This window comes from Macaca thibetana, chromosome X, assembly GCF_024542745.1.
Source record: "Macaca thibetana thibetana isolate TM-01 chromosome X, ASM2454274v1, whole genome shotgun sequence".
NCBI lineage: Eukaryota > Metazoa > Chordata > Mammalia > Primates > Cercopithecidae > Macaca > Macaca thibetana.
In genome coordinates this window covers 54,582,346-54,607,435 of record NC_065598.1, presented here as the reverse complement: position 1 = coordinate 54,607,435, position 25,090 = coordinate 54,582,346, and the positions used below count along the sequence as shown (strand labels likewise).

The 25,090-nt window shown below is 39.6% G+C and overlaps 3 protein-coding genes across 17 annotated transcripts in view; 2 read left to right on the top strand and 1 right to left on the bottom strand.

Moving 5' to 3' along the window:
- ALAS2 (5'-aminolevulinate synthase 2) overlaps positions 1-25,090 on the top strand; it is a 425,802-nt gene that overhangs the window by 266,351 nt on the left and 134,361 nt on the right. The window lies entirely within an intron of this gene.
- LOC126946538 (putative G antigen family E member 3) overlaps positions 1-25,090 on the bottom strand; it is a 275,323-nt gene that overhangs the window by 244,774 nt on the left and 5,459 nt on the right. For 3 of the 15 annotated variants that reach the window (XM_050776989.1, XM_050776991.1, XM_050776983.1), the window contains 4 exons: positions 8,083-8,174; positions 7,638-7,746; positions 6,772-6,897; positions 5,405-5,509 (listed from right to left, as the gene is read on the bottom strand). In XM_050776989.1, the coding sequence (XP_050632946.1) occupies positions 5,493-5,509; positions 6,772-6,897; positions 7,638-7,746; positions 8,083-8,174 (344 nt within the window). In that variant the 3' untranslated portion in view covers positions 5,405-5,492. Of the gene's footprint in view, positions 1-5,404; positions 5,510-6,771; positions 6,898-7,637; positions 7,747-8,082; positions 8,175-9,100; positions 9,200-9,496; positions 9,805-12,466; positions 12,592-13,840; positions 13,967-14,714; positions 14,824-15,160; positions 15,253-16,172; positions 16,275-16,584; positions 16,895-25,090 lie in introns of those variants that run through there. The other 12 variants (XM_050776978.1, XM_050776986.1, XM_050776979.1 and 9 more) reach the window with 11 other exon arrangements.
- LOC126946522 (replication protein A 70 kDa DNA-binding subunit-like) lies at positions 21,443-23,500 on the top strand. Its single transcript, XM_050776943.1, is given in 2 exon segments — positions 21,443-21,630; positions 21,632-23,500. Coding segments are annotated over 2 exon segments (1,848 nt in total). The 5' UTR covers positions 21,443-21,478; the 3' UTR covers positions 23,328-23,500.

Below are 25,090 nucleotides of genomic sequence, written 5' to 3'. Positions count from 1 at the left end.
ACCCAAATTCATAAAAATCCTGGAAGACCCAGGCATTCTCATCCTGGACGTAGGAAAGAGCAAAGATTTCATAATGAAGATGCCAAAAGCAATTGCAACAAAAGCAAACATTGCCAAATGGAATGTAATGAAACTAAAGAGCTCCTGCACAGCAAAAAAACAAAACAAAACAGAACAAAAAACAACGATCCACAGAGACAACACACAACACAGAGAATGGGAGAAACTATTTACAAACTATGCATCTATCTAAGGTCTCGTATCCACAATCTATAAAGAACTTAAAGAAATTTACAAAAAACAAAAACAAAAAATAAAAAGACACGCCACGTGCGGTGCCTCACACTTCTAATCCCAGCACTTTCGAAGGCCAAGATGGGCAGATCACTGGAAGCTAGGATTTTGAGACCAGCCTGGCAAACATGAAAAACCCTGGCTCTACCATAAAATACAAACATTAGCTGGGAGAGGTGGTGCACGCCTGTAATCCCAGATAATAGCGTGGCTGAGGCAGCAGAATAGCTTGAACCCAGGAAGTGGAGGTTGCAGTGAGTGGAGATCGTGCTACTGCTCTCCAGCCTGGGCAACAGACCGAGACTGCGTCTCAATAAACAAAACAAAACAACTCATACCAGTAAAAAGTGGGCCAAGGACATGAACAGACACATTCAAAGGAAGACATGCATGAGGCCACAGCATATGAAATAAAGCTCAAAGTCACTGACCATTGGAGAAATACAATTCAAACCACAATGAGATATCATCTCACACCAGGCAGAATGGCTATTATTAAAAAGTAAAAAAATAAAATAGCAGATGCTGGTGACATTGTAGAGAAAAAGAAACACTTATTCACTGTTGGTGGAAGTGTAAATTAGTTCAACCATCGTGGGAAACAGTGTGCTGATTTCCCAGAGACCTAGGATTTTATCCAGGAGAACTTCCCCAATCTAGCAAGACAGGACAACATTCAAATTCACGAAATACAGAGAACACTACTCTGTTACTCCTTGGGAAGAGCAACCTGAAGACAACAATCATCAGATTCTTCAAGGTTGAAACAAAAGGAAAAATGTTAAGGGCAGCCACAGAGAAAGGTCAGGTTACCTACGAAGGAGAGCCCATCAGACTAACAGCGGATCTCCCTACAGAAACCCTACAAGCCAGAAGAGAGTGGGGGCCGATATTCAACATTCATAAAGAAAAGAATTTCAACCCGGAATTTCATACCCAGCAAAACTAAGCTTCATAAGGGAAGGAGAAACAAAATCCTTTCCAGGACAGCAAATGCTGAGGGAGTTTGTCACCGTCAGGCCTGCCTTACAAGAGCTCCTGAAGGAAGCACTAAATATGAAAAGGAAAAACCAGTACCAGCCACTGAAAAACAAACAAAAATATAAAGACAATGACACTATGAAGACACTGCATCAACTAATGTGCAAAATAACCAGCTAGCATCATGATGACAGGCTCAAATTCACACATAACAATATTAACCTTTAATGTAAATGGTCTAAATGCCCCAATTAAAACACAGAGACTGGCACATTGGATAAAATGTCAAGACCCATCGGTGTGATACATACAGAAGACCCATCTCACGTGCAAAGGACACACAGGCTCAAAATAAAGGGATAGAGGAATACTGACGAAGAAAATGGAAAGCAATAAAAAAAAGCAGGGGTTGCAATCCCAGTCTCTGATAAAACGGACTTTAAACCAACAAAATACAAAATTAGCTTGGCATGGTGGTGCACGCCTGTAATCCCAGGTACTAGTGTGGCTGAGGCAGGAGAATCACTTCACATAGGGTGGTAGAGGTTGCAGTGAGCGGAGACCATGCAACTGCACTCCAGCCTGGGCAACAGACTGAGACTCTATCTCAGAAAACAAAACAAAATAAAAAATAATACCATTGAAAAGTGGTCCAAGGACAGGAACAAACACTTTCAAAAGAAGACATGCATGTGGCCTACAAGCATATGAAATAAAGCTCAAAACCACTGATCATTAGAGAAGTTCAATTCAAACCACAATGACATATCATCTCGCACCAATCAGAATGGCTATTAAAAAGTAAAAAATAAAATAAAATTTAAAAAATAACAGGTGCTGGTGATGTTGTGGAGAAAAAGAAACACTTAATCACTGTTGGTGGAAGTGTACATTAGTTCAACCATTGTGGGAAACAGTGTGCTCATTCCCCAGAGACCTAAAAACAGAACTACCATTCGATCCAAGCAATCCCATTACTGGGTATACAGTCAAAGGGATATAAACTTGTTCTGTTATAAAGACACATGCTCACATATGTTCACTGCAGCACTATTCACAATACCAAAGACATGGAATCAACCAAAAAGCCCATCAATGGTAGACTGGAAATATAGTACATATATACCACGGAATAGTATGCAGCCATAAAAACGAATGACACTATCTCCGTTGCTGGAATAAGGATGGAGGTGGAGGTCCTTATACTTAGCAAAGTAAAGCACGACAGAAAACTAAATACACATGTTCTCACTTATAAGTGGGAGCTAAAAATGAGAAAAAATCAACACACAGAGGAAAACAACAGACACTGGGGCCTACCAAAGACTGGAGGATGGGAGGAGAGAGAGGATCAGGAAAAATAGCTCATGAGTACTAGGCTTAATACCTGGGTGACAAAGTAATCTGTACAACAAACCCCCATGACACATGACACAAACCCCCATGACAAAACAAACACTGCATAAGAAACCTGCACCACATGTATGCCTGAACTTAAAAGATACAAAAAGAATAAGAAAAAATAGATTTCAAAACAAAAACTTTGAGAAGAGACTAAAAGGTCACTATATAATAATAAAGGGGTCAATTCATCAAGAGGACATTCACAATTTTAAATATATATGCATGCAACACTTGAGCACCCAGATATATAAAACAAATGCAATTAGAGCTGAAGAGAGAGACAGGCCCCAATAAAATAATAGATGGGGACTTCAGCACCCCACATTCAGTACTGGAGAGATCTGCCAAACAGAAACTCAACAACAACAACAACAACAAAAACAAAGAAAAAAAAAACCAGAGAGTTAATCTGCACTACAGGCACATGGATCTAATAGATATTTACAGAACATTTCATCCAACAACTACAGAATACACATTCTTTTCCCCAGCACATGGATCATTCTCAAGGACAAGACCATGTTAGGTCTCAAAACACTAAAAAAAAAAAACCTGAAATAATATCGTGGATCTTGTCAGACCACAGTGGCATAAAACTAGAAATTAATAACAAGAGGAATTTTGGAAACTATACAAATACATGAAAACTGAATAATCTGCTCCTGAATGAATAATGGGTCAATGAAGAAGCTAAGAAGGAAATTTAAAAATTTATTGAAACAAATGACGATGGAAATACAACATACCAATACCGATGGGATACAGCAAAAGCAGTACTCAGAAAGAGGTTTATAGCTGTAAGTGCCTACAACAAAAGAGGTAAAAATTTCAAATAAACAATTTAACGATGCATCTTAAACCAAACCAAAAATTAGAAGAAAAGAAATAATGAAGATCCCAGCAGAAATAAACAAAATTGAAATGAAAAAAAGACCTATTTTTTTAATAGGTTAACCAAAATTGACATACCATTAGCCGAGCTAAGGAAAAAAGAGAGAAACCCAAATAAATAAAATCCGAAATGAAAAAGGATTTGGGAGGCTGAGACAGGTGGATCACTTGAGGCCAGGACCTAAAGACCAACCTGGCCAATATGGCAAACTCCATCACTACTAAAAATAAAAAAATTAAACAGGTATGGTGGTAGGCGCCTGTAATCCCAACTACTCGGGTGGCTGAGGCAAGAGAATTGCTTGAACCCTGGAGGTGGAGGTTCTAGTGAGCTGAGACCCTGCCATTAAACTCCAGCATGAGGAAAAAAGGAGACTCTGTCTCGAGAAAGGAAAAAAAAGAAATAAAAGAAAAAAGGAAACAGAAAAGAAAAAAGAAAATAAAGAAAAAGAAACGAAAAACAAGATATTACAAAACTAATGCTGCAAAAATTCAAAGGATCATAACTGGCTCCTATGAGAAACTCCACGCCTCTAAATTGGAAAATCTAGAAAAAAATGGACTAATTCCTAGATACATACAACCTCCCAAGACTGAACCAGGAAGAAATCCATAACCTGAACAGACCAATAACAAGCAACAAGATCAAAGCCATAATAAAAGTCTTCCAGTAAAGAAACGCCTGGACCTGATAACTTCACTACTGAATTCTACCCAATGTTTAAAGAAGGACTAATACCAATCCAACTCAAATTATTTTGAAAGATAGAGGAGCAGGGAAGAGTTCCAAACTCATTCTATCAGGCCAGTATTACCCTGATACCAAAACCAGACGAAGACACATGAAAAAAAGAAAACTAGAGGGCAAAACTGCTGATGAATATTGATGCAGAAATCTTCAACAGAATACTAGCAAATCACATTCAACAATACGTTAGAAAGAATCATCATCATGACCAAGTGAGATTTATCCCTGGGATGGAAGGATGGTTTAACATATGCAAATTAATGTATGTGATAAATCATATCAATGGAATGATAAAAACCATATAATCATTTCAATTGATGCTGAAAAGCATTTAATAAATCTCAGTGTGTCATCATGATACAAATGCTGAAAACACCAGTGAAAGAAGGAACATACTTCATTGTAATAAAAGTCATATACCACAGATCCACAGCTAGTATTGAAGTGCCTCATTGTCTGGGGTAACACCCAGAGTTCTTGGACTCACAGCCAAGGAAATCAAGGACATGGGCACACCAAGAGTGAGGTGTAGAGCAGAAAGTTAATAGGAGAAACAAAGAGAACAGCTTTCTACTGCAGAGAGGGGTCCCAGAAAAAAACAGTTGCCATCCTGCAATGAAATACAGGGGTTTTTATAGATGAGCTAGTGGGGAGGCAGTATCTGATCACCCACACAGGGTACAAACAACCGGTTAGGACCAGGTGTACCATCTGCATAGGGTGTGAATCTCTGGCAGCCCCCACCCTAATCTTTTATTATGCAGGCGGGTCCTCAGCCTGAGCTACAACATGTTGCTCATTTCGTTCTTACTGTGTATGTGCTACAAAAGGGGAGGTGGAAAGCCCATGGTGGACATGCCTGGCCCCACGTGGCCTTATCTATCTGTGCAGCTGTTGGCATCCCACTATGAAAGCTTCCAGCTTCCTATCTATCTATGATAGAAAATCAATGTACCAACATTTTATCTCCATGTACCATCTCAAACACAGGATTTAAACTTCCAAAAAAGATATAATTCTCAAGACTATTAAAGATCAAAAAACAAATTTAACAAAAATGTGCAAGGATTCTTTGCAGAAAACTATAAAACTTTATTAAGAGAATGCTATCAGTCAAATTTCCAGCATAACAATAACATTCTTCGTTTCAGTCTTCATTTCTCTTGGTGTAAACCTATCGTTGCGCATCACCTAGAACATAAATATACAATTAGGACCCATTACTCAGCAGATTTTAATTCATATGACACTAGAGGTATACAACTACCATCTTGATGAACTAATATCAGAACACTGAGGATGACCATTTAGCCTATATCCAGTTAGCCTCTGAATAAACTCTGAAAGTAGACTTCCAGGCCTATTAACAATATTTTTAATTCATGCCACTTTTTCTAGAATAAGGAAACAGAGACTGTTTAACTTCAGAATGAATTCAATCAAGTGAATCTATTTGTATGTATAAGTGGAAAGCAAAAAACAAACAAAAAGAACGCATATACTTTCAATCAAAATTCAATGAAACCAAACCCCAAGGGAAAAAGATATTTTTAAAGTATCATTTAAATATTTTGATATAAAATAACACTTGAACACAGAATATGCTTAGAACTCCCTAAGTGAAGGAAATAGAAAAGTCAGTATTACATTTGTTTTGTGTCTCTTGTGAAAAAGTGTAAAAACGTTACTTTGGACTAGTTTAGTCATTATGCAGTTGCTTTAAGTAGGGCGAACATTTGTCACTATTTTCACCGGAATTCCTGCCTCTTTACATGCCTAAAAGCAGTTCAGTTTACTCAGTTTATACAGTAAACTGAATACCCACGCTAGCTGTAAGCCATTACCATCACAATTAACACAACAAAATACTGATGCTTATTATAAACATGTTACGTATTTGTTAAAAACAGGCCTCTATAAAAGTATCAGAAAATTATTGGCTGTTGGTTAAATGACTTACATTCAAAAGTCACGTTTTCATATCTTTTTTTTTAAATGACACATAAAAACATATATATTTATCATGTATAACATGATGCTTTAAAATATATGTACACACTATGAAATGGCTACATCAAGCTAATTAATATCTGCATTACTTGAAACATCTGTGAAGACACTCGATATCTATTCTCTTAGCATGTTTCTTATCTTTCATATCATAATCCAATTAACTTTGACCCAATTTTTCTCCATCTTTTGAAGTCCTGGCCTCAAGTGATCCTTCTGCCTCGGCCTCCCAAAGTGCTGGAATTAAAAGCATGAGCCAGCATACCTGGCCCTCTATCGATCATACTGTGTGAGGCAGCCATTTGGGGTCTGAACTACCTTCAAAGAATCTTTGGACATGAAGTAAGATATTAAAGTAGCACTAATTTTACCTCTGTGTCACACAAAATATAATATTGTGAAAACAGACACCCTATAGTTTGCATCTTAATTGAACAACATACCTGCTTCCAGCACTTTAGTGGGATCAAAAGTGGGCAGAGTCTCCTCCCTGACATCAGGACCATCTCCAGGCTCATCCTCTATCTTAAGCAGAGCCAGTGCCTGTTGAAAAGCTTCCACGTCAGGCCCTTAAAAGATAAAAAGGTCATCAGTTTACAAATTAAAACATGAACTATGAACGAGGAAATGATAATTTATTCCCTCATCATTATGAAATAAAAACCTGTAGGCTAATTATTTCAGGAGTCTGTTGCCAGGAAAACAGGAAAGCAGAGATGTTCAAACATCACCCTTTCCTTTCCCAAGGCTGGCCCTAGACAACTTACTTGTCCCTTTTGTACTCATTTGTTCTTATTCTTATCACATTAAATCAGTGATTTGTTTGAGTCAGTCTGACTAGACTATGAGCTTTAGGCTACAGTTTGGCACTGACGTTTCCAGCACTTAGTAACATGGCATGAGGAAGCATTAATAAATGTGTATTAAAAAGTTTCTAAAAAAATACATGAGATGTCCGCAGATTTCAGACTAGGAAGCTACAAGGAGCCATTCTTCCACAGAAACATAAAATACAAAACAAACCAAAAAACAGGAAATGGCCGAGCAAACCATACAGGAGCTCTGGAAAACACTCACAGGCTTATGACAACCATGAAAGTACCCAATCAATAAAAAGCTTCTGTCAAAATGGTAGGAAAGTTTTGTGGCTTTTTATGTGTCCTTGTCCCACCCCTCCCCACAGCAGCACCAGGAAATGTTTAAGATTCCTTCTATTGTCTTCTGGCCTCCTGTTACTGGTATGTCAAAAAATATAATGCATAAATATACCTCCACCACCCACAAGCATTATTCTCCACTCTCCCTTCACCTTGAACAGCAGGTGCTCCTTCATTTTCGATCTCCCCACTAGGTGCAATACCCTGATTTTCAGTTGGTGCTTCCTCTTCTTGACGTTTTTCCTCAGTGGGCTGCTGGACCTAAGGGTGTAAGTGTGTGTGCGAATAAAAACTCAATAATATAAATACACAAATGCATATGTGCATCGAATCATAAATCTAAAGATATTCTTCCAACAGACATATATATATAAACACACACAGAGAGAGAGAGAGAGAGAGAGAGAGAGAGAAATATCCATATCCATACAGGTAACACCAGAATATAATATTCCTGAACCAAAGTTTCCTTCATGAGATGTCATCATCATTTTTTTATCAGCATGGAACCCCTGGACCAGTGCATGTACACTAGCTCAAATATATTTTGTAAAATAAATTGTGCTAATAGAAAACATCAAATGTTAAAGGACTCACAATCACAGATTCAACCGGCTGGGAAGACTCTTGGTCATTTCCTCTTTCTGAGGATTGGGATCTTGTTCTTACATGCTCACTCATATTTCCCACTGAAAACAGAATATTGTTATTTGGAAAAAGTGTGTAAGAACTTAGCTATATATATGAACATTCCATGGCAAAATGGTGATTTGTACTTTTAAAATTTTGAATTTATCTTAATTTTGAAACTATTTTCAAACTAATTCACAGAGCAATGATAAGTACTCATGCTTTCCAATCAAACTAAGGACAGATTTGTTTGTATCACAGTTGAAGAGGCACAGAAATCACCTTAACGCCATAGCAAAAGACAGAAGACATTCCTGAGTTTTGGTTTCACAATCAGACTCTCCATCATGAAGACATTTAGGAAAAAACGGGCAGAGAATTGAAACTGAAATGACTACTGCTTTCGTCTCACTCTGATTTGCTAGGCCCATTTCACCCCCACACCCTTCCCAAAATCGAGTCTTGCTGGAAAGCACAGCCTCACCCATTCCTTCCCATGACGTTCACAGCGGAGGTGAGAAATTGTGAAACAGAGTGAAAGTTATGCTCCTCAGGGGACACCTCTGCCAGGCACTCTACAGAACTCAGGGCCGCAGACACCAGCCCACAGCGTTCCCAGTTCCCAGGCCCCTTCCTTACCGAACACGCTGTCCCTTTCCGCGCCCCTACCTAGGAGTCTAGAAACTGTCCTGTCTCAGAGGGTTCCAGGAGTTTCCGGGACTCAGACACCTCTAACAGCACCCGCAGCACTCGCCCCATCTTCATGCGATCCCTCCCCTCTGCGGCCCACCTTCCTCCCTCGTCCCAGCCCAGCCCCAAAGACAAGTCCCATGGTGGCATGGCGACCTAGGAGGAGCTGGACGATGACTGCAAGGCCCTTTTCCCTCAGAAGCCACGGACTGTGCTGCAGGACCTGTCCTAACGCTGGCTCCTCCACACATTCACTCACAACTAAATTCTCAGGAAGACCGCTCTGCGGACCTACCGGCTGCGTCTCAATCAGTGAGAAAGAATCAAGATGGCGGAAAGAATGAAGACACAACCTCTCCCTGCAGAGCTCTGCGTGGACAGAAGGTGGGCAGCAAGGCGCCTAGGCATCAACAGACACGCGTAGCAACAGACATGCGCAGCAACAGGTCTGTGCAACATGCGCACTGAGGAGGGCATTCGCCTCCAGACTGAAGTTTTCCTGCCTCTGTGGAGAACCTAAACCAGCAGCGCTCCTAACATCGAAAATGAATTGCAAAGCACTTTTCTTTTTCTCCCGCCCAAACTTTCTTTCCCTTCCAGTGGCTTTGGAGAATATGAGCCCCAGCTTACTCTAATAATGTGTTTCAGAAAAATTCACCATCACAGAAATAAATCTTAAATATTTTTATACCTGTTTTATATACGCTTCCAGAAATCATTTTCTTGCCTCCTTCACGAGTTTGCTGTCATGCTTGCAGTGGTGTTATCCACTCCAATACGATAAGACATTCATAGTTTTTGGTTGCATTATTGTACGTTCAAAATCATTGATCCAGCTGGACAACATTAAAGTGGTAGGAACTCAACCTTAGTTGTTGAATCCCTGTTTCACCCACTGTTTTGAAATGGCTCTTTTATCATCACCTACATCCCCACTCAATTTTGTATGTAACTCTCTTCTTTTAATTTTCTTCCATTGAGTTGTTTATACCTGTACCACTACTGCAGTATTTTAATTGCTGTAGCTTAATGGTATTTAAAATGTGAAGTAATGCTTGCCCTCCCTCACTGATTTCTCCTTTTCTATCAATTCTGACACGTTGGTCTTTCAGATGAACTGCAGAATCATTTGATCAGGTGCTAAAATATTCCTGTTGAGATACTAGTTACCATTTTTATATCACATGTTAACTCTGGGACAATAGCCATCTTTCTATTTTAGAATCTCTCAATAAACAAACAAAAAAAAGCCACTCCTCAATTCCTCAAGTCTTTTAACGTATCCCACACAATGACGGTGTTATTTTCTTCATATTAGTTCTTCACATTCAAATTACATTTATTCATGGCCATTTTTATTTTTCATCCAATTGCTACAGAATACACATTCTTTTCCCCAGCACATGGATCATTCTCAAGGACAAGGCCATATCTTAGGTCTGAAAACATTAAAAAAAAAAAAACCCGAAATAATATCATGGATCTTGTCAGACCACAGTGGCATAAAACTAGAAATTAATAACAAGAGGAATTTTGGAAACTATACAAATACATGAAAACCGAATAATCTGATCCTGAATGAATAATGGGTCAATGAAGAAGCTAAGAAGGAAATTTAAAAATTTATTGAAACAAATGACGATGGAAATACAACATACCAAAACCGATGGGATACAGCAAAAGCAGTACTCAGAAAGAGGTTTATAGCCATAAGTGCCTACAACAAAACAGGTAAAAACTTCAAATAAACAATCTAATGATGCATCTTAAAGAGCTGCAAAGAAAGAGTAAATCAAGCCAAAAATTAGAAGAAAAGAAATAATGAAGATCCCAGCAGAAATAAACGAAATTGAAATGAAAAAAAAACCCACAAAAGATCAATAACACAAAAAGTTGTTTTTTAATAAGTTAACCCAAATTTACAAACCATTAGCCAAGCTAAGAAAAAAAGAGAGAAACCCAAATAAATAAAATCCGAAATGAAAAAGGATTTGGCAGGCTGAGGCAGGTGGATCACTTGAGGCTGGGACCTCAAGACCAACCTGGCCAATATGGCAAACTCCATCTCTAGTAAAAATAAAAATAATTAACCAGGTATGGTGGTAGCCACCTGTAATCCCACCTACTAGGGTGGCTGAGGCAAGAGAATTGCTTGAACCCTGGAGGTGGAGGTTCTAGTGAGCTGAGACTCTGCTATTACACTCAAGCATGAGAACAAAAGGAAACTCTTTCTCCAGGAAAAAAAAAAAAAAAAAAAAAAACAGAAAAGAAAAAAAACAAAAGAAAGAAAAGGAAATGAAAAACAAGATGTTACAAAACTGATGCTGCAAAAATTCACAGGATCATAACTGGCTCCTACAAGAAACTCCAGGCCTAAAAATTGGAAAATCTAGAAAAAAATGGACCAATTCCTAGATACATACAACCTCTGAAGACTGAACCAGGAAGAAATCCATAACCTGAACAGACCAATAACAAGCAACAAGATCAAAGCCATAATAAAAAGTCTTCCAGTAAAGAAACGCCTGGACCTGATGGCTTCACTACTGAATTCTACCCAACGTTTAAAAAAGGAATACTACCAATCCTACTCAAACAACTTTGAAAAATAGAAGAGGAGGGGATAGTTCCAAACTCATTCTATGAGGCCAGTATTACCCTGAAACCAAAACCAGACAAAGACACATCAAAAAAAGAAAACTACAGGGCAAAACCGCTGATGAATATTGATGCAGAAATCCTCAACACAATACTAACAAACCAAATTCAACAATACGTTAGAAAGAATCATCATCATGACCAAGTGAGATTTATCCCTGGGATGGAAGGATGGTTTAACATATGCAAATTAATGTATGTGATAAATCATATCAATGGAATGATAGATAAAAACCATATAATCATTTCAATTGATGCTGAAAAGCATTTAATAAATCTCAGTGTGTCATCATGATACAAACGCTCAAAACACCAGTGAAAGAAGGAACATACTTCAATGTAATAAAGCCATATACCACATACCCACAGCCAGTATTGAAGTGCCTCATTGTCTGGGGTAACACCCAGAGTTCTTGGACTCACAGCCAAGGAAATCAAGGACATGGGCACACCAAGAGTGAGGTGTAGAGCAGAAAGTTAATAGGAGAAACAAAGAGAACAGCTTTCTATTGCAGAAAGGGGTCCCAGAAAAAAACAGTTGCCATCCTGCAATGAAATACAGGGGTTTTTATAGATGAGCTAGTGGGGAGGCTGTATCTGACCACCCACATAGGGTACAAACAACCGGTTAGGACCAGGTGTACCATCTGCATAGGGTGTGAATCTCTGGCAGCCCCAACCCTAATCTTTTATTATGCAGGCGGGTCCTCAGCCTGGGCTACTCCATGTTGCTCATTTCCTTCTTACCGTGCATGTGCTAAAAAAGGGGAGGTGGAAAGCCCATGGTGGACATGCCTGGCCCCACGTGGCCTTTTCTATCTGTGCAGCTGTTGGCATCCCACTATGAAAGCTTCCAGCTTCCTATCTATCTATGATAGAAAATCAATGTACCAACATTTTATCTCCATGTACCATCTCAAACACAGGATTTAAACGTTCAAAAAAGGTTCAATTCTCAGGACTATTAAAAGATCCAGAAACAAATTTAACAAAAATGTGCAAGGATTCTTTGCAGAGAACTGTAAAACTTTAATAAAAGAATGTTATCAGTCAAATATCCAGCATAACAATAACATTCTTCGTTTCAGTCTTCATTTTTCTTGGTGTACACCTATGGTTGCGCATCACCTATAACATAAATATAAAATTAGGACCCGTTACCAGATTTTTATTCATATGACACTAGCGGTATACAACTACCGTGTTGATGAACTAATATCAGAACCCTGAGGGTGACCCTTTAGCCGACATCCAGTTAGCCTCTGAATAAACTCAGGCATATTAACAATATTTTTAATTCATGGCACTTTTTCTAGTAGAATAAGGAAACAAAGAGACTATTCAACTTCAGAATGAATTCAATCAAGTGAATCTATTTGTATGTATAAGTGGAAAGCAAAAAACAAACAAACAAAAAAAACCGCATATACTTTCAATGAAAATTCAATGAAACAAAACCCCAAGGGAAAAGGTATTTTTAAAGTATCATTTAAATATTTTGATATAAAATAACACTTGAATACAGAATATGTTTAGAACTCCCTAAGTGAAGGAAATAGAAAAGTCAGTATTACATTTGTTTTGTGTCTCTTGTGAAAAAGTGTAAAAACGCTACTTTGGACTAGTTTAGCCATTATGCAGTTGCTTTAAGTAGGGCGAACATTTGTCACTACTTTCACCGGAACTCCTGCCTCTTTACATGCCTAAAGGCAGTTCATTTCATACAGTAAACTGAATACCCACGCTAGCTGTAAGCCATTACCATCACAGTTAACATCACAAAATAAACTGATGCTTATTATAAACACGTTACATATTTGTTAAAAACAGGCCTCTATAAAAATATCTGAAACTTACTGGCTGTTGGTTAAATCACTTACATACAAAGGTGAGAACATGTTTTCAAATCTTTTTTTAAAAATGACACATAAAATCGTATATATTTATCACGTATAACATGAAGCTTTAAAATATATATACACATTGTGAAATGGCTACATCAAGCTAATTAATATCTGCATTACTTCAAATAGCTGTGAAGACACTTGGTATCTACTCTCTTAGCATGTTTCATATCTTTCACATCATAATCCAATTAACTTTGACCCAATTTTTCTCCATCTCTTGAAGTCCTCGCCTCAAGTGATCCTTCTGCCTCGGCCTCCCAAAGTGCTGGAATTAAAACCATGAGCCAGCACACCTGGCGCTCTATCTCTAATAGTGCGCAAGGCAGCCATTTGGGGTGTAAACTACCTTCAAAGAATCTTTAGACGTGAAGTAAGATATTAAAGTAGCACTAATTTTACCTCTGTGTCACAAAAATATAATATTGTGAAAACAGACACCCTATAGTTTGCATCTTAATTGAACAACATACCTGCTTCCAGCACTTTAGTGGGATCAAAAGTGGGCAGAGTCCCCTCCCTGACATCAGGACCATCTCCAGGCTCATCCTCTATCTTAAGCAGAGCCAGTTCCTGTTGAAAAGCTTCCACGTCAGGCCCTTAAAAGATAAAAAGGTCATCAGTTTACAAATTAAAACATGAACTATGAACGAGGAAATGATAATGTTTATTCCCTCATCATTATGAAATAAAAACCTGTAGGCTAATTATTTCAGGAGTCTGTTGCCAGGAAAACAGGAAAGCAGAGATGTTCAAACATCACCCTTTCCTTTCCCAAGGCTGGCCCTAGACAACTTACTTGCCCCTTTTGTACTCATTTGTTCTTATTCTTATCACATTAAATCAGAGATTTGTTTGAGTCAGTCTGACTAGACTATGAGCTTTAGGCTACAGTTTGGCACTGACGTTTCCAGCACTTAGTAACATGGCATGAGGAAGCATTAATAAATGTGTATTAAAAAGTTTCTTAAAAAATACATGGGACGTCCACAGATGGCAGACTGGGAAGCTACAAGGAGCCGTTCTTCCACAGAAACATAAAAAACAAAACAAACCAAACCAAAAAACAGAAAATGGCTGAGCAAACCATACAGCAGCTCTGGAAAACACTCACAGGCTTATGACAACCATGAAAGTACCCAATCAATAAAAAGCCTCTGTCAAAATGGTAGGAAAGTTTTGTGGCTTTTTATGTGTCCTTGTCCCACCCCTCCCCACAGCAGCAGCAGGAAACGTTTAAGATTCCTTCCTAATGTTTTCTGGCCTCCTGTTACTGGTATGTCATAAAATATAATGCATAAATATACCTCCACCACCCACAAGCATTATTCTCCACTCTCCCTTCACCTTGAACAGCAGGTGCTCCTTCATTTTCGATCTCCCCACTAGGTGCAATACCCTGATTTTCAGTTGGTGCTTCCTCTTCTTGACGTTTTTCCTCAGTGGGCTGCTGGACCTAAGGGTGTAAGTGTGTGTGCGAATAAAAACTCAATAATATAAATAAACAAATGCATATGTGCATCGAATCATAAATCTAAAGATATTCTTCCAACAGACATATATATATAAACAGAGAGAGAGAGAGAGAGAGAGAGAGAGAGAGAGAGAGAAATATCCATATCCATACAGGTAACACCAGAATATAATATTTCTGAACCAAAGTTTCCTTCATGAGATGTCATCATCATTTTTTATCAGCAAGGAACCCCTGGACCAGTGCATGCACACTAGCTCAATTATATTTTGTAAAATAAATTGTGCTAATAGAAAACATCAAATGTTAAAGGACTCACAATCACAGATTCAACCGGCTGGGAAGACTCTTGTTCATTTCCTCTTTCTGAGGATTGGGATCTTGTTCTTACATGCTCACTCATATTTCCCACTGAAAACAGAATATTGTTATTTGGAAAAAGTGTGTAAGAACGTAGCTACATATATGAACATTCCATGGCAAAATGGTGATTTGTACTTTTAAAATTTTGAATTTATCTTAATTTTGAAACTATTTTCAAACTAATTCACAGAGCAATGATAAGTACTCATGCTTTCCAATCAAACTAAGGACAGATTTGTTTGTATCACAGTTGAAGAGGCACAGAAATCACCTTAACGCCATAGCAAAAGACAGAAGACATTCCTGAGTTTTGGTTTCACAATCAGACTCTCCATCATGAAGACATTTAGGAAAAAATGGGCAGAGAATTGAAACTGAAATGACTACTGCTTTCGTCTCACTCTGATTTGCTAGGCCCATTTCACCCCCACACCCTTCCCAAAATCGAGTCTTGCTGGAAAGCACAGCCTCACCCATTCCTTCCCATGACGTTCACAGCGGAGGTGAGAAATTGTGAAACAGAGTGAAAGTTATGCTCCTCACGGGACACCTCTGCCAGGCACTCTACAGAACTCAGGGCCGCAGTCACCAGCCCACAGCGTTCCCAGTTCCCAGGCCCCTTCCTTACCGAACACGCTGTCCATTTCCGCGCCCCTACCTAGGAGTCTAGAAACTGTCCTGTCTCAGAGGGTTCCAGGAGTTTCCGGGACTCAGACACCTCTAACAGCACCCGCAGCACTCGCCCCATCTTCAAGGGATCCCTCCCCTCTGCGGCCCACCTTCCTCCCTCGTCCCAGCCCAGCCACAATAACGAGTCCCATGGTGGCATTGCGACCTGGGTGGAGCCGGACGAGGCCCTTTTCCCTCAGAAGCCACGGACTGTGCTGCAGGACCTGTCCAAAGCCAGCTGGCTCCTCCACACATTCAGTCACAACTAATTTCCCAGGAAGACCGGTCTGTGGACCTACCGGCTGCGTCTCAATCAGTGAGAAAGAATCAAGATGGCGGAAAGAATGAAGACACAACCTCTGCCTGCAGAAATCTGCGTGGACAGAAGGTGGGGAGCAAGGCGCATGCGCAACAACAGACATGCGCAGCAACAGACATGCGCAGCAACAGGTCTGTGCAGCATGCGCACTGAGGGGGGCATTCGCCTGGTGACTGAAGTTTTTGTGACTGAAGTTCTCCTGCCTCTGTGGAGAACCTAAACCACCAGTGCTCCTGAAATCGAAAATGAACTTGGAAAGCACTTTTCTTTTTCTCCCGCCCAACCTTTCTTTCCCTTCCAGTGGCTTTGGAGAATATGAGCCCCAGCTTACTCTAATAATGTGTTTCAGAAAAATTCACCATCACAGAAATAAATCTTAAATATTTTTATACCTGTTTTATATACGCTTCCAGAAATCATTTTCTTGCCTCCTTCACGAGTTTGCTGTCATGCTTGCAGTGGTGTTATCCACTCCAATACGATAAGACATTCATAGTTTTTGGTTGCATTATTGTACGTTCAAAATCATTGATCCAGCTGGACAACATTAAAGTGGTAGGAACTCAACCTTAGTTGTTGAATCCCTGTTTCACCCACTGTTTTGAAATGGCTCTTTTATCATCACCTACATCCCCACTCAATTTTGTATGTAACTCTCTTCTTTTAATTTTCTTCCATTGAGTTGTTTATACCTGTACCACTACTGCAGTATTTTAATTGCTGTAGCTTAATGGTATTTAAAATGTGAAGTAATGCTTGCCCTCCCTCACTGATTTCTCCTTTTCTATCAATTCTGACACGTTGGTCTTTCAGATGAACTGCAGAATCATTTGATCAGGTGCTAAAATATTCCTGTTGAGATACTAGTTACCATTTTTATATCACATGTTAACTCTGGGACAATAGCCATCTTTCTATTTTAGAATCTCTCAATAAACAAACAAAAAAAAGCCACTCCTCAATTCCTCAAGTCTTTTAACATATCCCACACAATGACTGTGTTATTTGCTTCATATTACTTCTTCATATTCAAATTAAATTTATTCATGGGTATTTTTATTTTTCCATTCCATTGCTGCCACGTGTTTGCTTTTACTCCACTGTGTTTTTCACACAAGTCAAACAATCTCTGTTTGCAACCAATATGATTCCATACCTAGAAAATCCCAGACTCTCTGCCCAAAATCTGCTTGATCTTATAAACAACTTCAGGAAAGCTTCAAGATACAAAATTAATGTACAAAAACAGGAGCGTTTCTCTACACCAACTACCTTGAAGCTCAGAGCCAAATCAGAAACACAATCCCATTCACAATTGCCACAGAAAGAATAAAATACCTAGGAATACAGCTAACCAAGGAGGAGAACCATCTCTACTATGAGAACTACAAAACACTGCTCAAAGAAATCAGAGATGACACAAACTAACGGAAAAACATTCCATGCTCATGAACAGGAAGAATATTGTCAAAATGGCCAATCTGACCAAAGCAATTCATACATTCAGTGATATTCCTATTAAACTACCAACGACATTCCTCACGGAATTAGAAAAAAACAAACTACTTTAAAATTCATATGGAGCCAAAAAGGAGCCCAAATAGCCAAGGCAATCCTAAAGAAAAAGAATGAAGCCAAAGCATCATATTACTTGACTTCAGAGTATAATACAAGGCCATTGTAAACGAAACGGCATGGTATCAATACCAAAACAGTCACAAAGACCAATGAAATAGAATACACAGCCCAGAAATAATGCTTCACACCTCACGCCTATTACCATCTGATCTTCAACAAAGTTGACAAAAACAAGCAATGTAGACAGGACTCTCTATCCAATAAATGGTGCTATATGTAAAAGATTGAAACAGGACCACCTCTTATTAAGAAAAATTAACTAAAGGTGGATTCAGAAACTAAATGTAAAACCCAAATTCATAAAAATCCTGGAAGACCCAGGCATTCTCATCCTGGACGTAGGAAAGAGCAAAGATTTCATAATGAAGATGCCAAAAGCAATTGCAACAAAAGTAAACATTGCCAAATGGAATGTAATGAAACTAAAGAGCTCCTGCACAGCAAAAAAACAAAACAAAACAGAACAAAAAACAACGATCCACAGAGACAACACACAACACAGAGAATGGGAGAAACTATTTACAAACTATGCATCTATCTAAGGTCTCGTATCCACAATCTATAAAGAACTTAAAGAAATTTACAAAAAACAAAAACAAAAAATAAAAAGACACGCCACGTGCGGTGCCTCACACTTCTAATCCCAGCACTTTCGAAGGCCAAGATGGGCAGATCACTGGAAGCTAGGATTTTGAGACCAGCCTGGCAAACATGAAAAACCCTGGCTCTACCATAAAATACAAACATTAGCTGGGAGAGGTGATGCACGCCTGTAATCCCAGATAATAGCGTGGCTGAGGCTGCAGAATAGCTTGAACCCAGGAAGTGGAGGTTGCAGTGAGTGGAGATCGTGCTACTGCTCTCCAGCCTGGGCAACAGACCGAGACTGCGTCTCAATAAACAAAACAAAACAACCCATACCAGTAAAAAGTGGGCCAAGGACATGAACAGACACATTCAAAGGAAGACATGCATGAGGCCACAGCATATGAAATAAAGCTCAAAGTCACTGACCATTGGAGAAATACAATTCAAACCACAATGAGATATCATCTCACACCAGGCAGAATGGCTATTATTAAAAAGTAAAAAAATAAAATAGCAGATGCTGGTGACATTGTAGAGAAAAAGAAACACTTATTCACTGTTGGTGGAAGTGTAAATTAGTTCAACCATCGTGGGAAACAGTGTGCTGATTTCCCAGAGACCTAGGATATTAACCAGGAGAACTTCCCCAATCTAGCAAGACAGGACAACATTCAAATTCACGAAATACAGAGAACACTACTCTGTTGCTCCTTGGGAAGAGCAACCTGAAGACAACAATCATCAGATTCTTCAAGGTTGAAACAAAAGGAAAAATGTTAAGGGCAGCCACAGAGAAAGGTCAGGTTACCTACGAAGGAGAGCCCATCAGACTAACAGCGGATCTCTCTACAGAAACCCTACAAGCCAGAAGAGAGTGGGGGCCGATATTCAACATTCATAAAGAAAAGAATTTCAACCCGGAATTTCATACCCAGCAAAACTAAGCTTCATAAGGGAAGGAGAAACAAAATCCTTTCCAGGACAGCAAATGCTGAGGGAGTTTGTCACCGTCAGGCCTGCCTTACAAGAGCTCCTGAAGGAAGCACTAAATATGAAAAGGAAAATCCAGTACCAGCCACTGAAAAACAAACAGAAATATAAAGACAATGACACTATGAAGTGAAGACACTGCATCAACTAATGTGCAAAGTAACCAGCTAGCATCATGATGACAGGATCAAATTCACACATAACAATATTAATCTTAAATGTGGAGACTGGCACATTGGATAAAATGTCAAGACCCATCGGTGTGATACATACAGAAGACCCATCTCACGTGCAAAGGACACACAGGCTCAAAATAAAGGGATGGAGGAATATTGACCAAGAAAATTGAAAGCAAAAAAAAGCAGGGTTTGAAATCCCAGTCTCTGATAAAACAGACTTTAAATCAACAAAATACAAAATTAGCTTGGCATGGTGGTGCATGCCTGTAATCCCAGCTACTAGTGTGGCTGAGGCAGGAGAATCACTTCAAACAGGGAGGCAGAGGTTGCAGTGAGTGGAGACCATGCAACTGCACTCCAGCCTGGGCAACAGACTGAGACTCTATCTCAGAAAACAAAACAAAACAAAAAATAATACCACTAAAAAGTGGCCCAAGGACAGGAACAAACACATTTTAAAAAAGACATGCATGCGGCCAACAAGCATATGAAATAAAGTTCAAAGCCACTGATCATTAGAGAAGTGCAATTCAAGCCACAATGATATATCATCTCCCACCAATCAGAATGGCTATTATTAAAAAGTAAAAAATAAAATAAAATTTAAAAAATAACAGGTGCTGGTGATGTTGTGGAGAAAAAGAAACACTTAATCACTGTTGGTGGAAGTGTACATTAGTTCAACCATTGTGGGAAACAGTGTGCTCATTCCCCAGCAACCTAAAAACAGAACTACCATTCGATCCAAGCAATCCCATTACTGGGTATACAGTCAAAGGGATATAAACTGTTCTGTTATAAAGACACATGCACACATATGTTCACTGCAGCACTATTCACAATACCAAAGACATGGAATCAACCAAAAAGCCCATCAATGGTAGACTGGATAAAGAAAATGTAGTACATATATACCACGGAATAGTATGCAGCCATAAAAACGAATGACACTATCTCTGTTGCTGGAATAAGGATGGAGCTGGAGGTCATTATACTTAGCAAAGCAAAGCATGAACAGAAAACTAAATACTGTATGTTCTCACTTATAAGTGGGAGCTAAAAATGAGAAAAAATCAACACACAGAGGAGAACAACAGACACTGGGGCCTACCAAAGACTGGAGGATGGGAGGAGGGAGAGGATCAGGAAAAATAGCTCATGAGTACCAGGCTTAATACCTGGGTGACAAAATAACCTGTACAACAAACCCCCATGACACAAGTTCACTTGCATGACAAACCTGCACCACATGTATGTCTGAACTTAAAAGATACAAAAAGAATAAGAAAAAATAGATTTCAAAACAAAAACTTTGAGAAGAGACTAAAAGGTCACTATATAATAATAAAGGGGTCAATTCATCAAGAGGATATTAACAATTTTAAATATATATGCACGCAACACTTGAGCACCCAGATATATAAAACAAATGCAATTAGAGCTAGAGAGAGAGATAGGCCCCAATAAAATAATAGATGGAGACTTCAGCACCCCACATTCAGTATTGGACAGATCTGCCAAACAGAAACTCAACAACAACAATAACAACAAAAACAAACAAACAAAAAAAAAAAAAACAGAGTTAATCTGCACTACAGACACATAGATCTAATAGATATTTACAGAACATTTCATCCAACGGCCACAGAATACACATTCTTTTCCCCAGCACATGGATCATTCTCAAGGACAAGACCATATGTTAGGTCTCAAAGCATTAAAAAAAAAAAAAAACACCTGAAATAATATCATGGATCTTGTCAGACCACAGTGGCATAAAACTAGAAATTAGTAACAAGAGGAATTTTGGAAACTATACAAATACATGAAAACTGAATAGGGGAAGCTCGAGCTGTTGTGGGGTCCGTGCGGGAGTCGGGGTGGCAGAGCCATGGTCGGGCAACTGAGCGAGGGAGCCATTGCGACCATCATGCAGCAGGGGGATACATCCATAAAGCCCATCCTCCAAGTCATCAACATCCCTCCCATTACTATGGGGAATAGTCCTCCATGTTATCGACTGCTTGTGAGTGATGGATTGAACTCTATCCTCTTTCATGTTGGCAACACAGTTGAACCCCCTTGTGGAGCAAGAACAACTGTCCAGCAACTGTGTTTGCCAGATTAACTGATTTATCATGAACACTTTGAAAGACGGAAGGAGAGTAGTTATTTTGATGGAATTAGAAGTTTTGAAGTCAGCTGAAGTAGTTGGAGTAAAGATTGGCAATCCAGTGCCCTATAATGAAGGACACGGGCAGCCACAAGCAGCTCCTCCAGTGTCAGCAGGCAGCCCAGTGGCAAGCAGCAAGCCCCAGCAATAGCACGGAAGCTCCGGAGCGGGTTCCACTGTTTCTAAGGCTTATGGTGCTTCAAAGACATTTGGAAAAGCTGGAGGTCCCAGCCTGTCAAACACTTCTGGGGGAACACAGTCCAAAGTGGTGCCCATTGCCAGCCTCACTCCTTACCAGTTCAAGTGGACTATTTGTGCTCATGTTACCAACAAAAGTCAGATCTGTACCTGGAGCAACTCCCGAGGGGAAGGGAAGCGTTTCTCTCTGGAACTGGTTGATGAAAGTGGTGAAATCAGAGCTACAGCTTTCAACGAGCAAGTGGACAAGTTCTTTCCCCTTATTGAAGTGAACAAGGTGTATTATTTCCCAAAAGGCACCCTGAAGATTGCTAACAAACAGTTCACAGCTGTTAAAAATGACTTCGAGATGACCTTCAATAACGAGACTTCCGTCATGCCCTGTGAAGACGGCCATCATTTACCTACGGTTCAGTTTGATCTCACGGGGATTGATGACCTCGAGAACAAGATGAAAGACTCACTTGTAGAAATCATGGGGATCTGCAAGAGCTACGAAGATGCCACTAAAATCACAGTGAGGTCTAACAACAGAGAGGTTGCGAAGAGGAATATCTACTTAATGGACACATCCGGGAAGGTGGTGACTGCTACGCTGTGGGGGGAAGATGCTGATAAATTTGATGGTTCTAGGCAGCCCATATTGGCTATCAAAGGAGCCAGAGTCTCTGATTTCGGTGGACGGAGCCTCTCCGTGCTGTCTTCAAGCACTATCATTGCGAATCCTGACATCCCGGAGGCCTATAAGCTTCGTGGTTGGTTTGACGCAGAAGGACAAGCCTTAGACGGTGTTTCCATCTCTGATCTAAAGAGCGGCAGTGTTGGAGGGGGCAACACCAACTGGAAAACCTTGTACGAGGTCAAATTCGAGAACCTGGGCCAAAGCAACAAGCCGGACTACTTCAGTTCTGTGGCCACAGTGGTGTATCCTCGCAAAGAGAACTGCATGTACCAAGCCTGCCCGACTCAGGACTGCAATAAGAAAGTGATTGATCAACAGAACGGATTGTACCGCTGTGAGAAGTGCGACACCGAATTTCCCAATTTCAAGTACCACATGATCCTGTCAGTAAATATTGCAGATTTTCAAGAGAATCAGTGGGTGACTTGTTTCCAGGAGTCTGCTGAAGCTATCCTTGGACAAAATGCTGCTTATCTTGGGGATTTAAAAGATAAGAATGAACAGGCATTTGAAGAAGTTTTCCAGAATGCCAACTTCCGATCTTTCATATTCAGAGTCAGGGTCAAAGTAGAGACCTACAACGAAGAGTCTCGAATTAAGGCCACTGTGATGGACGTGAAGTCGGTGGACTACAGAGAGTACGGCCGAAGGCTGGTCCTGAGCATCAGGAGAAGCGCGTCGATGTGAGGAGAGCAGTGCCGATTGGGCAGAAGTTTGCAAATAAAGAGCCAGAATAGAATCGATTTCCTCCCACCTCTGTGTGACGATCCCATGTTGGCTACTCAGCACAGAAGCTCTCTATGGTGGACTAAGCAATTTCCTCTCTTGTGTACATCTCAGAACCCATCAGTAGGCAAAGGAAAATATGTGCGGGTGGCTGTGGTGTAGACCGTGTCAGGCCTACGGAGTTAGCCAGTGGTTAGTGTAAGACCAGTCACTCCCTCTGCCTTCAGGCTTTTGTAAATTTCATTATCATCAAGCAGGAATTATGTCATAAGTCACTGACCCTAACTGCAGACCATGAAGTAAATTATGTAACAAGGTTTTTCCTGCTCCAGCAGTGACCCCCCAACCTCACAACTTGGGTTCTTCTCAGCAGGGAGAGCTGAGAAGCGTTTGTGGGCACCTGGGTATTTTAGTAACTGTGTCTTCCTAGAATTCAAAGGCTCTCTCTTTCTAGAGGTGCTACATAGTTGTTAATGCTTGGAATGGCAATAGGGTAGAATTATTAATCAAAGGCATCTCTTTTATATCTGAAGAGTATCCTTCCTTCAGGGTTTAATAGACTGAGTCAGATGGGTCTGATATTAATCAAAATTGTCTCTTCTGAGGACTACTGATAAGCATTAACTTGCTGTCCCCTAGGGAAATCCAAGCGACTACAAAGCGTTTCTTTAGTTTTCATTTCAATTAATGTTGCATTTCGCTTGGTGAATGCATACTTTTTCTACCTGTACATATTCCTGGCATTCGTATATTTTGTTTTTTTGACTAAAGCTACGTTACATGGAAAGGATTTTGAAGCCTTTTGTTTCCCTTGCTTTGTTTTAATAAACAGTATATACTTTGCTTGTGGAAAAAAAAAAGGAAACTGAATAATCTGATCCTGAATGAATAATGGGTCAATGAAGAAGCTAAGAAGGAAATTAAAAAATTTATTGAAACAAATGACGATGGAAACACAACATACCAAAACCGATGGGATACAGCAAAAGCAGTACTCAGAAAGAGGTTTATAGCCATAAGTGCCTACAACAAAACAGGTAAAAACTTCAAATAAACAACATAATGATGCATCTTAAAGAGCTGCAAAGAAAGAGCAAACCAAACCAAAAATTAGAAGAAAAGAAATAATGAAGATTCCAGCAGAAATAAATGAAATTGAAATGAAAAAAAACACACAAAAGATCAATAACACAAAAAGTTGTCTTTTTAATAAGTTAACCCAAATTTACAAACCATTAGCCAAGCTAAGAAAAAAAGAGAGAAACCCAAATAAATAAAACCAGAAATGAAAAAGGATTTGGGAGGCTGAGGCAGGTGGATCACTTGAGGCCGGGACCTCAAGACCAACCTGGCCAATATGGCAAACTCCATCTCTACTAAAAATAAAAATAATTAACCAGGTATGGTGGTAGGCGCCTGTAATTCCACCTACTAGGGTGGCTGAGGCAAGAGAATTGCTGGAACCCTGGAGGTGGAGGTTCTAGTGAGCTGAGACTCTGCTATTACACTCAAGCATGAGGACAAAAGGAGACTCTGTCTCGAGAAAAAAAAAAAAAAGAAAGAAAAGAAAAAAGAAAAAAATGAAAAAGAAATGAAAAACAAGATGTTACAAAACTGATGCTGCAAAAATTCAAAGGATCATAACTGGCTCCTATGAGAAACTCCATACCTATAAATTGGAAAATCTAGAAAAAATGGACTAATTCCTAGATACATACAACCTC